Source organism: Lepidochelys kempii, chromosome 10 (assembly GCF_965140285.1).
Source record: "Lepidochelys kempii isolate rLepKem1 chromosome 10, rLepKem1.hap1, whole genome shotgun sequence".
Lineage (NCBI taxonomy): Eukaryota > Metazoa > Chordata > Testudines > Cheloniidae > Lepidochelys > Lepidochelys kempii.
Genome location: NC_136389.1, coordinates 69266834 through 69280597, shown reverse-complemented (window position 1 = coordinate 69280597; position 13764 = coordinate 69266834). Strand labels below are relative to the sequence as shown.

General features: G+C 41.4%; 1 protein-coding gene across 4 annotated transcripts in view; it reads left to right on the top strand.

The window, feature by feature from the left end:
- ARNT2 (aryl hydrocarbon receptor nuclear translocator 2) overlaps positions 1-13764 on the top strand; it is a 132920-nt gene that overhangs the window by 48081 nt on the left and 71075 nt on the right. For all 4 annotated transcript variants that reach the window (XM_073304107.2, XM_073304108.2, XM_073304110.1 and 1 more), the window contains exon 5: positions 3239-3452. In XM_073304107.2, the coding sequence (XP_073160208.1) occupies positions 3239-3452 (214 nt within the window). The remainder of the gene's footprint in view (positions 1-3238; positions 3453-13764) is intronic.

Genomic DNA, 13764 nt, shown 5'->3' with positions numbered 1-13764 from the left:
CTTTGGGGTGTCACCTGATGTGCTGGGGTGCCACTGAGACAGCCTGTTCTGCCAGCCTGGGTCCCCTTTACCTGGTCTTACTGGGTTACGTTCACAAGCCTCTTCCAGGCAAGCACACAGGCAGGGCCACAGCCAGCTGGACAGAGAGACAGAGATCTGCTCTGGAAAGATTCAGCCTTAAGGGCTTGCCCCAACACTCTGGTGCCCACTCCCTTTAAGGGGGACAAACCCAAAGGTTTTATGCAATTCTCTCCCTCCCTCAATGTGGAGGGAGATATTCTCCCCCCCCCCCGTAAGAAATTACATAAACTGGGTTATATTATAAACAAGCAATAAGTTTATTAACTACAAAAGGTGAATTTTAAGTGAATATAAGAGGTAACAGAACAAAGCAGATTACTGACCAAGTAAAGCAAAATACGCAAGCTAAGCTCAATATACTTAAACAGGTTACAAAATGTAAATTCTCACCCTAAATGTTCTTTTAGGCAGGTTACAAAGTTTGTGGTTCAGAGTTCCAGTTATATTTCTTTTCAGACTGGACCCCTGTCTCAGTCTAGACTCCACCCTGGCCTTCCCTTCAATTGGCTTTAGCAGTCTTTCTTCTTGGGCAGACAGGCCGTGGAGAGGAGTCCCATTTGCTTTCCTCCCCACCCTTAAATAGGATTTTCATAAGGTGGGAATCCTTTGTTTCCCAAACTTGACCCCCTCACTCCCTCCCTTCCAGTGGAAATTTACAAGAACTCCCAGGTAATGTTTAGTATCAGGTGACAAGACCACCTAACTCTGTAGTATCACAAAAAGAAAAGGAGGACTTGTGGCACCTTAGAGACTAACAAATTTATTTGAGCATGAGCTTTTGTGAGCTACAGCTCACTTCATCGGATGCCTGTAGCTCATGAAAGCTTATGCTCAAATAAATTGGTTAGTCTCTAAGGTGCCACAAGTTCTCCTTTTCTTTTTGCGAATACAGACTAACACGGCTGTTACTCTGAAACCTGTAGTATCACAGCATCCATGAGTCAGTGGCAATATGGAGCCCCGCAGGAAAGCCAAGCCTTTTCACAGTCCATTGTCCTCGCTGATGGGCCATCCGCCCTGTCTGGCTTTTCCATTGTTGCACCTGAAGCGTTAGCAGTGGGCATGACCCAAAGTAGCATAACTGAAATACAGATACATAGTCAAAATTCCTAACTTCAGATACAGAAATGATACAGGCATACACATTGGATAATCACATTCTGTAAATTATAACCTTTCCAATGATACCTTACAAGATCCATCTTGCATAAGGTACATCTCAGTTGTGTCGTCTTCTTATCATAAGCATATTTTCATAAAGAATATGGAGTGAAATGTCACACTTTTATCTCTCAAAATTTGCTTCTGGGGGACAGCAAATGTTGTCACTTGACTCGTCGTCTTACCTGTAGCTCACGAAAGCTCATGCTCAAATAAATTGGTTAGTCTCTAAGGTGCCACAAGTACTCCTTTTCTTTTTGCGAATACAGACTAACACGGCTGTTCCTCTGAAACCCGTCTTACCTCTGTGTAAGCTTGAAAGCTTGTCTCTCTCTCTCTCTCTCTCAGCAACAGAAGTTGGTCCAATAAAATATATCACCTCACCCACCTAGTTACTCTTCTCTAGGGCAGACTAGTCACTTTTCATTGTATCATTTTTAATTTTTTATTTTGAGACTTACAGAATGGCTCACACATTTTTTTCTATTTCCAACTGTGTTAATATTGGATTTAAAATGGGGTCATAAATCCTTCAGAAGTTGCAGCTAATATAGAGGCAGGTGGGCCATTTTAACAAAATCATCCTGTTTTTAGTTGTGTTTCAGAAATGGATACACTGACACTGTGGTGAAAAATAAGATACATGTCAGCAGAAGCATGTAATTTATTAGCAGTATTTCTGATAGCAGTTACAGCTCTTTAAGGCAATGGTATCAGTTTACCAGATTAAGATCTCTTCCTTATCACCCAGTACCATCCACCTTCTGTTCAATTTTGTGCACTCCAACCCACAATGGAGCTTGGAATGTCCCTAAACTGTATCTTGCTATCTAAGGCTCCATTGTAGGTCAATGTGTGATATTAAATGTGAGATGTACAGTGGGTGGGCAGCAGGATCTAGCACAGACGTGCATTGTTTAGGCACCTGTCTCCACGGTAATAGTCGCAAAAGTTTGAAGCAGCAGCACCCAGAGATCCTTATTTAAGAGACTAAAATATTTAATCAAAACAATAAAGTGGACAGTGAAAAAGACTGGCTTGAGAAATCTCGTTTGTTGCTAAACATGTTTCAGTTGCAACAGATTTGGGTGGGTGTTAAGAAGGGAGTCTGAGTAAACAGAAATAAAAGATAGGGCCATGTTTTTCACTCCTCATCAACCATTTTTGCACAACTGATTGCTTCCACCAAAATTGCTACACATTTTTTTTTTGATACGTGCAAAGAACAAATTGCACACACCGGTCAAGCTGTTGGGTGACTAACGGCCCAGGTTGTGCATGCAACAGTGAGCATTATGCACACAAAAAAGGTAGGTGCTCTTTAACAGGAACACTGAGATCTGTGCATAAAAAGAGGCTGTTTGGAAACTGGCCCTTAGCATTCAAATGATTCAGGGAATGGAAAACGTCAGTAGTGACCCTCCTTTCCTATGTGGAAAAGTTCTACAGAATTTAATAGAGATTAATAATCTTTCAATAATTTTTTTTATTATGTCTTTGCTATAGATTTCTATTGGAAAGTTTAAAAAAAAACTATTAAAAGAATATCATTCCTTATGAGATTTTACAGATTTGAATAATAGCTAAAAGATCATATTACACTTCAAAAGAATCCTGTTGATTTTAATCTCTGTTAAATCCTATAGAACATTTCAATAAGGATGGAATTGCTGTATTATCTTTCGCATGTCATTTCCCATGTCTGTGCCTTTCTTTATGATACCCACTTCAGAGGGGAGTTACGAGGCTTAGTTAATTTTTCTAAACTGCATTGAGCTCATCAGATAAAAGATGTTGTTGTAGTTACTAAGATTAACAATTTTTGTTTCATTGCAAAATGGGATGCATTGTTATATCAGTACCACATTGAAAATGTGGTTCACTTATTATTTGACCAGCCATTCAAATCACAAAAAAGTGTTGAGTTGAGGGTGATAGATGTATTCTTTAATTCTCTCTTCTTGGTGGCCTTCTAATTAAATCCTGTCTTTGCAAGGAACTGAAACATCTTATCCTTGAGGCTGCAGATGGGTTCCTGTTTGTAGTTGCAGCTGAGACCGGGAGAGTCATCTACGTATCGGATTCCGTTACTCCAGTGCTGAACCAGCCACAGTCAGAGTGGTTTGGCAGCACGCTCTATGAGCAGGTTCATCCAGACGATGTGGAAAAGCTGAGAGAGCAACTGTGTACATCTGAAAACTCTATGACAGGTCAGATATGTCTGATGTGTGCTTCCTTGTATTATGGTTCCCTTCTGAGCTCAGCTGAAGTTCAAAATCCTGATTAAAGCCTAGGTCAGTTTAGCCTTTATCTATGAATAACGGCAATTCAGTGAGATTAGGCTGCCATTGTTTTGCTGGCTGTGCAATGATGGTGGTGAGCTTATTCATTTATGTGTGGTGTTAGAATCTGCTCCCCACTTACTTGACTTCAGGTTTGGCTTGTAGACACTGCCCCCCTCCCCTCCTTAACTTAGCTGTACCTTCACATCTCTGGCTTACCCAGGTGTGGATTCTGCATTGTTTTCCTTCCTTACTCTCTGATCTTTTTATCTTCTTCACAAATATGTGTTTTCTTTATGCCTGTGTCTATTTTGAAACCTGAAATAATTTTCCACACTTCTGTGTTTTCTAAAAGTTTCATTTGATCTGTTAAGAAAAAACATATGCAAAAGATTTAATGCTTGGCAGCTCAGAGTCACATGTGGCTTTTTAACAAGACATTTGCTGCTCTTAGCTAGTGTGTGATTTATAACATACTTTGTGGTTTTCTACTTTTCAATTAAAAGATGCATATCTTTATCTTGTAATTGTGGCATGTAAAGCCATCAAGGCTGAGTACCACCAATCGGAGATGTGACCTTCGTTAATAGGGCATAGGCTGTATTAGAACTAGCAAGATGGAGCTAAATCCCATTTTCACTGAAACTTGTAAAGTAGAAAACCAGAATTACTTAAAGAATGTGTAGGCTTGTTCCTTTTGTCTAGCCATGCAGTATGTGTATATCTGAGGAATACTCAGGCTAAAGAAAAATACTAGAGCTGTGCAAAAACTCCAAACAAGGCAAAACTCACATGGTTTTCACTTCCTTAGGAACTCAAACTTCTGACCTTGTTTGCTGGAAGTTTTTCTGTGTTTCATAACTGAAAAGCCTGTGACCCTGTTTCAAGTGAACCTGGGCACAATTTACAGCTTCCATCTCAAAAGAGTGCCAAATTCATGGTTCCATGGGGTTTTGGAGTCATGTGGTTTTGGCAAAGATTTGCTTTATTCAAATCAGAAACTCAAAGCAAAACTCAACTGTGAAAATCCATATGGATCAAAACCAAGAGAATGTTGAGAAGAACCTGGGCAAACTGCTGAGATCCACATAGCTCTAAAACTTTGTGCTTTGTTTAATAAAAATATAGCATACACGCTCCCATTGCATATAGCACTTAATACAGAGCATTCCCTTTTAAGAAGCAATTATCCCAGAGACTCACTTAGTGCTTAGGAGTGGATCTTCAGAAGCGCTTAGCTCTGTTCAGACTGGAGCAAGGTTAGATCAATGTTGAGCACTTTTGAAAATCCAACTCTAAATATATTCATTCAGTTTTAAACTTGTGCAGCTTTTTAGATGAACCTTCCTTTGCATAGAGAAAAAAACCTTCAAAAACTGAAAACATTTGGGGTCAAATCCTCTCCCTGAAAAAGTCCCTTTGAGCGACTAGATCAGCGTAAAGGGATTTAAATCTGCCCTCAATGGACAGCTGAGGATTCCCCAAGTCCAAGGAAATTTTATGCTGGTATAAAATCTGAATAGTTGTCCCTACGCCAGCCCCTCCTGCCTCACCCCGTGGTGTAGGGGCCATGCTGGGCATGGGAAGGTGCCGAAGGCACCGAGTCTAGTGCCAGTTACAAGCTGGTGCAGACAAGAGGAGTGCATGGGAACAAGTGTGTCGAGACGTTGTGAACCCGGTTTCTGTGTAGCGTTATAGAGAGCCAGTACTTCACCCTTCATATGGCCAGTTAAACATCTCTCCAGCCATAAATGCATTCAGCAGCCTGATTTTTACGGGCAGTGCTGGGAATTGCATGTACACATTAGACATGTACTGTCACACGCGCACACACCATTTATGTGCATCTCAGAAAAAACCCAATCTTTCAGGGTGTCTCTGGGATCTTAACTAGAGTTTGTATAAGATTAGTCTAATTGTTTTCCTGTATTCCCATCTGTCTGTAGCCATCTGCTGTCTCTTGTCGTATACTTAAATTATAAACTCTTTGGGGCAGGGACTATTAGCGCAGTGTGGTCCTGGTCCATGATTGGGGTTCCTTGGAGCTCTGATAATACAAAGAATTAATGCTACTGCTAATAGTCTAAAGTAAGTGACAATCCTTGTCAAATGTTCTTATGCTGCAGTTTGAGTCTTTCTTTTTAAAAGAAGACACCACTAGTGAGATTTACATACTGTAGTGTTAGTACAGACAGCAACAAACAAACTCTTGAAATTCAGTTTTAAAGTTAAGTAGTTTGATTCTGCAGTCTACCGTAAACTAAAATTAGGTATAGTCCTTTCAGTCCGTCAGATCAGTTTCAATCCATTTGTAAGACGGCATGCTATAGTGCTCCAGCAGCCATTTTATTGCCCCTTGATCTCGCTCATCCGATGAAGTGAGCTGTAGCTCATGAAAGCTCATGCTCAAATAAATTGGTTAGTCTCTAAGGTGCCACAAGTCCTCCTTTTCTTTTTGCGAATACAGACTAACACGGCGGCTACTCTGAAACCTCTCTGAGTAGTGTGGCCATATATATTCCAAAGTGCACCACACCTAATCTACGCAGTAAGACACCACCCTTTCTCTAGCATGAGCCATGCTGAATTCAGCAGCAGGTTGTAACTTCTACATCAGTGTAATGAAATAGTGTAGGTAAATGAATTAATTATTTTTTTTTTAAAAGAACCACGGAGAGAAGTGTTTGCCTCAAGCTAGTATTTATCAAACCATTTGGGCAGTCCCTAAGCCACACTCTGTTTTCCAAGATTACTGTTTTATACAGAACAATGCAAGGCTTGAAAGAGAAGCAAACTGCAAGCCAGTCAGCTGCTTGTTTGATTTTTTCTTCTAAAAGTACGGTTCACCACAGGCAGCAGGAAAATCCCACATCCTTCCATGGTCACCAGCTGTTGAGCAGAGGGGCCACACAGGGAAACAAGGGGATTTTTCAGGTGAAAGTTCCGTTTAGAAAAGTTACGATTTTTAATATTCTCCCCCCTTCTAAGTGTACATTTCCTCATCCCTATAAAATACCCTTTTCACCTGTTGAGGTTTGGGAACAGACACAACAGAATTCCACAGAAGCAACTTTTACTGTCCTGTATCAGATCACATGGCGTAAGCCTCTGGTATGTACATGACACCAGGATATGAATGCTCAGTATTATTATTACATTGCTCTGACTTTCCCAGTTAGCCCCTACTGTTAGTGATCCCTGGACACAGAGAGGTTGTTGCACATTGTGAGCATTTCTGGGTCTACCATTGGCAAGTACGATGTACAGACAGTGAGAGAGTAAGCTCTTTCTCGCATTTCTGCACCCAAAGATGAAATAAATGAGGGTGAGTCTGGGACATGGATGCACAATCCCATGGACCTAAACTATTGATGCTGTCTGCCCAGAGGTAGTGAAAGGCAGCTTCCATCCTGATCCCATGCGAAGAGGAGAAATGTGCAGTGATTTCACTGAAGGACGGTGAATGTGATACAAAGAAGTTGTCCTACTGTTCACGACACACGACGAGACTCCTCAGAAAGCCAGTGACAGTCTGAGGAGAAAACCAAGGCCCAAACCAAACTATGCTGGGCTTCACATCTGGGACATCAGCCTGGTCCCTGGCCAGAAAGTGCCTTCCAGCAGAAGGGGATTCTGAAACCAGGATCCAATCTGCCCAGCTGCATCTTCTCTCCATTACTGTGAGGGCAAGCGCAGCCTCATCCTTGCGTACCTGTGCCTCCCTCATGTGCATCATGGAGTCTGTACTGTTAGCACTAAATGTGACTAGCAAATATCTTGTGAGGAGTCACTAGGGAAAACAGAGAGGACATGAGATTTCTGTAGTGTTGAGTTTTTAACCTGGTCTAAGTTAGATCCTGCAGCAGTTTAAAGGTATGAAGTTGCAGAGAAAAGTGGGGACTTTCCACCTATGTTTTAGATGACTAGTGACTTCTTCTCAGTGGTTGAGATGGCAGGTATGGAAGAGATAAGTGTGACTAGAAACACACACTTACTCAGCCCTTGACTCACTTTGTCAGGTCAGTGGTGGTATTTTACAGTCTTCCAAACCATGGGAGGGCAGTGGGCTTGTTGCTGATCATGTAGGCACATAACTATATGCAAAGGCTCATTAATGTAATGGTATTAGAGCTGCTACAGATATAGTAGCAATGGGCATAATAGAAGTGTCTAATTAAATAGGCAAAAACAAGTCCTAGAGGTAAAGAGGGTCATCTTCCCCTTTTGCACTTCATTTTCCTAGAGTTAGTTGAGTACTGTATCTATTTTTGGCTAAAGGGAAAATGGTTGATTTCTATGTTGTTTCATACCCATGGAGATTTGGGGGGGGGGGTCTGGGGATGGAACAGTTGTCTGCGTGTTTATTGTAGGGTAATTGATAACACATTGTAGCACCAAGAAAGTACGGATCAAGATGAGCTAGGAAAGGCGAGGACTGAAATGTGATAGTGACAAACAGTGCTCCTAAAGAAGGTGTTTACATGTGCTAGATGGGTGAGTACATTCTGAGAAGGGAAGAAATTCAGGAGAATAATCAAAGAATTTTTCTTTTTTGTTCTTACAAGTATCCAAACAGGAAAAATGACTCTTAATTTAAAACCTAGTTGGTCAGAACTGTGCTCTTGGAGAGTTGTAGTTGATGATACTGTACGGACGCAGGGGACTGTACTATCTGATTCCGATGTGGGATCAGGGACTACGTTTGTAGTATGTTCATATAGCACATAGCGTAATGGGACCCAGATCCTCACTGCGATTGTTTGCTATTGTAATAATGCAGGGGGAATCCTAAATTAGCCAGTTAAATTGTCTGTAAGGGGGATGAGATTCTTATCCTCTGAGACTCTAGCACAGGGGTGGACAAACTTTTTGGCCTGAGGGCTGCATTTGGTATGGAAATTGTATGGCGGCCCATGAATGCCCGGTGGGGGAGGGGGACTCTATGGAGTGTAGCATGGGGGGGCTCTATAAGGGATGTTACCGAGGTGGAGGGAGGGCGGGTTCATGGGGTGTGGTGTGGAGAGGGGCTCTACAGGGATGGTATCAGGGATTCTTTGGGGTCCTGCTGGCAGTGACACCAAGGTGGCACCCTAGCTGGGACGGGTGCAGCCCCTGGGTGGTTTCAAGACTTTTGGGGGTGGGGGGGCGTAGGAGACCAGGAAGGGATTGGGCGCACTGATGCTTGGGGGGGGGGCTGCCATGTAGGGGTGGGGTTCCAATCCCGGAAAGAGCGCAGTGAAGGCACACCTGCACAGTGTGGCTCTGTGCCAGAAGATGGTGCTCATCAAGGGAATTGTGAGTCGGGGGCTGGGGGGTGCCGGGCGGGCTGAGTGGGGCAAGCCCCCGACCCCACTCCCTGGCGGGAGCTTGAGGGCCAAATAAAAACGTCTGACTGGCCGGAAGTGGCCCGCAGGCTGTAGTTTGCCCACTCCTGCTCTAGAAGCCACATTGAAGTCCTTTAAAGCTAGAGGGATTACTGTCTAAAAATATCCATATGGAGATAAAAGGTTACTGCCTCTTTGGAGGCATTTTAATAGAGAGGAATTTCTCTAACCATATTCCACTTGTTGGTCATTTGGTCTGAAAGGGATGCAAACTGATACGTTCAGTGCATTGGCATCGCAGAATGAGCACTGAAGTTTGTGCCTCACAATTCTTCCAATATGAGATTCACGGGGATAGCTGGAGGAAGTATGGACGAGTAGACTGAGGAGCCTGGCCATCTATTCCTATTCCTAAATTTGGCTCCAAACTTGTGAGAGAAGAAGGGGAGAGAAAATCAGAAAAATACTAATAATGGCATTTTGTTTTTGAAAAATAAAATTTGTGTGCTTAAAGTTTTTTTTTTTTTTAACTTTAGGAGATCAGATCCTGAGCTGTGCATTATGTTTCATAAAAGAGGCAGTTCCCCTTTATAAAATATTCAAGACTTTTAAATACACTGGGTGCCAATGTTCTGCCAAGACTTTAATATAAACTCCACTTGCTTTTAACTTAAAAGGAGGTTTTGAATGATGCTTTTCAATCCAAGTAACTCACTTATCAGCACTCAGTTTGGTATATAGCAAAGTTGAGATGCAAAGTAGCTATTGTTCATGTTCAGTAACATCTTTTCCAAGAAAAACTAAAGGAAGAATTCTCCTCCCCGTCAACACTTGCAGCTCCGTTTGTTGCAGCATCAGATTAGCATAAACTACCAGGTGATATCAAAGTGAATCAAGGGCAGTCTGAGATCCTACTTAATTGTTTTAGGGCTAAATTTACAGCCTGTCTAAAAGACCGTCTCTCCCATATTTGTGTTCAAAACTACACCTATAAAATTGAGTGTACTCCCATCGTGAGCACCTGAACTGGTTGCATACACCAGATGTGTATCCAATCTTGCACATATCAGTTCTACAGAGAAAAATGATACTATCCAGATATCCAGAAACTGGAATTAAATATTAGGCTGATATAATGTTTTTATTTAAAAGGTGGTAGGTGGGTGGGAGAATACACCAAAACTGAGTAGGCCCCATTCTTTCAGAATGAGGCTAACTCTGATCTCTCATTAGTGTAAATCAGGAATAGAACTTTGTGAAGGTCAGTGGAGTTGTATCAAAATCAAGCTCATGGTTTAAAATATTTCGTTTTATGAATCATTGATTTGAGTTGCAGGAAAACAAAATATCAAAACCAGAAACTTTTGCACTCATGATTTAACAGTGATTAAGTGAATTTGGTTGCTAACTTTTGCTCAGAGAACTCATGTGCCAAGTTTAATCTTGGCACAAATTTTTATAGCTAAATTTTATAACCAGAAGTAGGGCTTCATAACGAAAACAATGACAGACTCTTTAGCTATAGGTGACCTGATAGGTGCCTTTATAGAATTAAAGAAAATATTCTCTATGACAGCTTTTCACAAAAATATTTCTTTAGTATTGTGGAAGTTTATTTGGGGGATAGACGTATGGCTTGGGGAACCTGCCTTACAGATTCTGAAATGGCAAGTTTACCATATGATGATGGCTTCAATAGAAGCATTCCTTTTCAACTGGACATGAAATTGAATATGATTCTGTTACCTGGCTTGCGTGTGCATCTGTAGGCAGTCCTGGTGTTGTAGACAGAGTCAGATTGTGAAAATAAAAAAGCTAAATAGTGGCAAAATCAACAGAAGAATACTGTTTGCTAGAAGGCCAACAGAGAGGTGGTAGGGAAGATGTTTTGTACGGTACTGAACACATGGTCAGTGCTCAACATAACACCATCTGAGAGAGAAATAAATAAATAAATAACCATAAATAACACCATCTGAGAGAGAAATTCAGGAATAAGTATTCCCTTTTAGAGAGAAAAGGTGAGTGAGGTAATATCTTTTATTAGATCAACTTCTGTAAAGTTTAAACTTTACCTTACCTCCTCTCTGTTGGCCTCCTGGCAAACAGTATTCTTCTGTTGATTTTGCCATTATTTAGATTTTAAGTTTAAGCTTTCAGTTATGTTACCTCACCCACCTTGTCTCTCTAAATATCTGGGGACCGTCATGGCTACAACAATGCTACATATTCTCCTTTAGATCAAATACTTTTTTTCTGAAAACTTGTGTCAGGACTTTCTGTCAGCTCCTTTTTCTACTTAGTGTCATCTTTCCTGCTCTGTCTTCTGGCTTTGTACACCTATCTTCCTTTCCCCAAACAACAATGTGTGAATGTGGATGTTGTGCATGTTCCTGTTTGTAGACTCTGACTTGATCCAATTCCACTGATGTCAATGGAGAGATTCCTGCTTACTTAAAGGAGAGTTGGGTGAGACACCTATTCAGTTGCCTGTGGCAAAGTGGGGAAGTACATTTGGAGACCCCCTTGAAGCTGTTTGAAAGCTGTTTGTTCATGCTGGAAAATCCCATTTTGTTTACCCTCTCATGGTACCATGCCAATAGTAATAAAAAATAATGATCCATGAATGAAAATGAAAGTCAGTGAACACATCCGCTGAAAACAAAATTTAAAAAGTTTAATTTACAGGATGTTTCCTACCATAACTGGAAGGGATCTTCTCTTGGTCCAGTGACAGTTTAGAATTGGCTCAGATTCTTTGGCAATACAAACTAGCCTGCTAAAAAGAAACCCCAATGCTTAAAATTCAGAGGAAGCAAAAAGTTTTCTACTAGAAAGTACAACATGGTGGGTGCCCTTGAATGTCTTCTTTGAATGTTATGGGAATTAGAAGTGGCTCCAGAGATGGACTCCCTTTTGGGTTTTATCTGGTGTGGCCAAAGATAAGGCTTTTCTAGATTTCCTTCTGCTTTTAAGTGTCACATTGATGTTAGGGAAACGCCTTAAAGGAACCAAGTTCTGTTCTGGTCAGATAAACATGCTATTGTAGAGATTGTAAGACAATCAGCTAAATCAAAAGCGGTATTGAAGCTGCTTTGGGAATCTCTTCTGTAGCATTTGGTACCGTGGAGTACATGTTTATCAGGGCTGGTTCCGTACCAGAGAGGTGGTATAATGCTGGCAGCTTGTAATCTTGTTTCTAGGGACAATGGTTTATTTCCTTTTTCGATCCTGTGACTGTTTTATGTATACTGTGAAACTCTGAGGCTCCATGTACCTTTGAAAGGTTCTCAGGCTTTGCAGCCTGGGAAGTGATGGAGAGTTGAATCAAATCCAGATCTCTCTACTTGGATCATAGATCCTTATCACAGGGTGGCTGGCCTGACCTAATGACAGTATTGGCCAGCAGGCAGATAGGGAGAGCTAGACTTTGTCAGTAACTAATCGCAAAATGGAAGTTACAGTAGTTTACATTTACATAATGCTTTTTACCTGAAAGTAAAGCCATCATTCTTCATAAACTATTTTTATACAATAACAGTGAACTGCAGCCACCTCTGCAGTGGATGCTGGCAGCTAAACGGTTAATTGCAGGCTACCCAAGAGGAGGAGAAGGGGAAACTTACATAAAGAAAAACACTCCCCTTATGAAAAGTTTCATGAACTCTTTCATGTCCAAGCAGAGCAGTCAGAACCTCAACTCTTAAATTCTCATTCAAAACACCCCTATGCGTGTAGGTACTCAGTTTATCTTCTTTGGAAAGATGAAGGGATGAGCCAGCCATGCCAGGATTCCAGCCTGTTATTCCAGGGAACTGAGATATTTAAGAGCAGAAGTTGACACGCTAAGCCATCCCCACTTGGTCAGGATGCGGACTGTGTTGGAATGCACAGTGGCCACATTCTCTCAGAGGGCAATTACAAAAGTGATTACTGTGAACACTGAGGATTCATATTTCAGCCTGGTTTTGCTGTGGAAGTGTCCAATCCTGGCAAGACATTCTATCCTATTTATAAGTGTGAAATCTGGGGGAGATTTGGCTCATTCTAGCGACACTACCAAATCAGCATGTGATACCTGTTTTTCAGCAAACTCGTGGGTTTTATGAGCCTCGTGGCATATTGTATAAGTAAAGGAATGTTAAAAGCAACAATTTCCATTCACACCCGCCAGTTGCCATTGCTGCGGTTCCAGTAAAAAAGTTGCCTATGGCTTTGTGAACTATTTGTTCTTGTAGCAGGAAAGTTGCTATGGTGCAGATCGCCTTTGAATTTGCATCTTTGTTTAGTTTCAGGTATCAGAGTTAGTGCCTTCCAGATTCACTATGCTCAGAGGTAGGCTTTCAAGTTTAGGCTAGAGAAATGAGGCATTGTCACTTTCCATGATGATCTCAAGCAGATGAATGAGAACAGCAGATTGTGTATGGTTAGGCAAGAGCATAAAACAAGAAGTCTGTGCTCTTTGATATCCCTTCAGAAACTATTAGAAAAATGAAGCTCAAACCTAAATATTTTCAGGTGCTGTTCATGCATTGATTCAGCTAGAGCAGCTTGCTGTCCCAGGTGTCCAAGCAGCAGAGTTAACAGGTGAGACCTGCCTCAAATTTTATGATCAGACTAGGATGCAACAAGCAGGACAAGAAAGCTTTTGAATATTCTGTGCCTCAAACTGTAAGTTGTCCATATGTCCTGCCTAACACGCACACTGTAAACCAAATTCTGCCTTCAGTTACTGCCATGTAGCCTCATTGACCTCCATGAACTTGCAGAGATGAAACTGAGGATAGAATTTGGCTGTGTGTGTGTTGGGTGTATAGGAAAGAAGACTTAAAGGTCTGAAAAAGGAAAAGTTTCTAATTTCCTTGTAACCCAAGAGGACGTTCTACGTGATCACTGCCATGTAGAAGAAGCTAGTC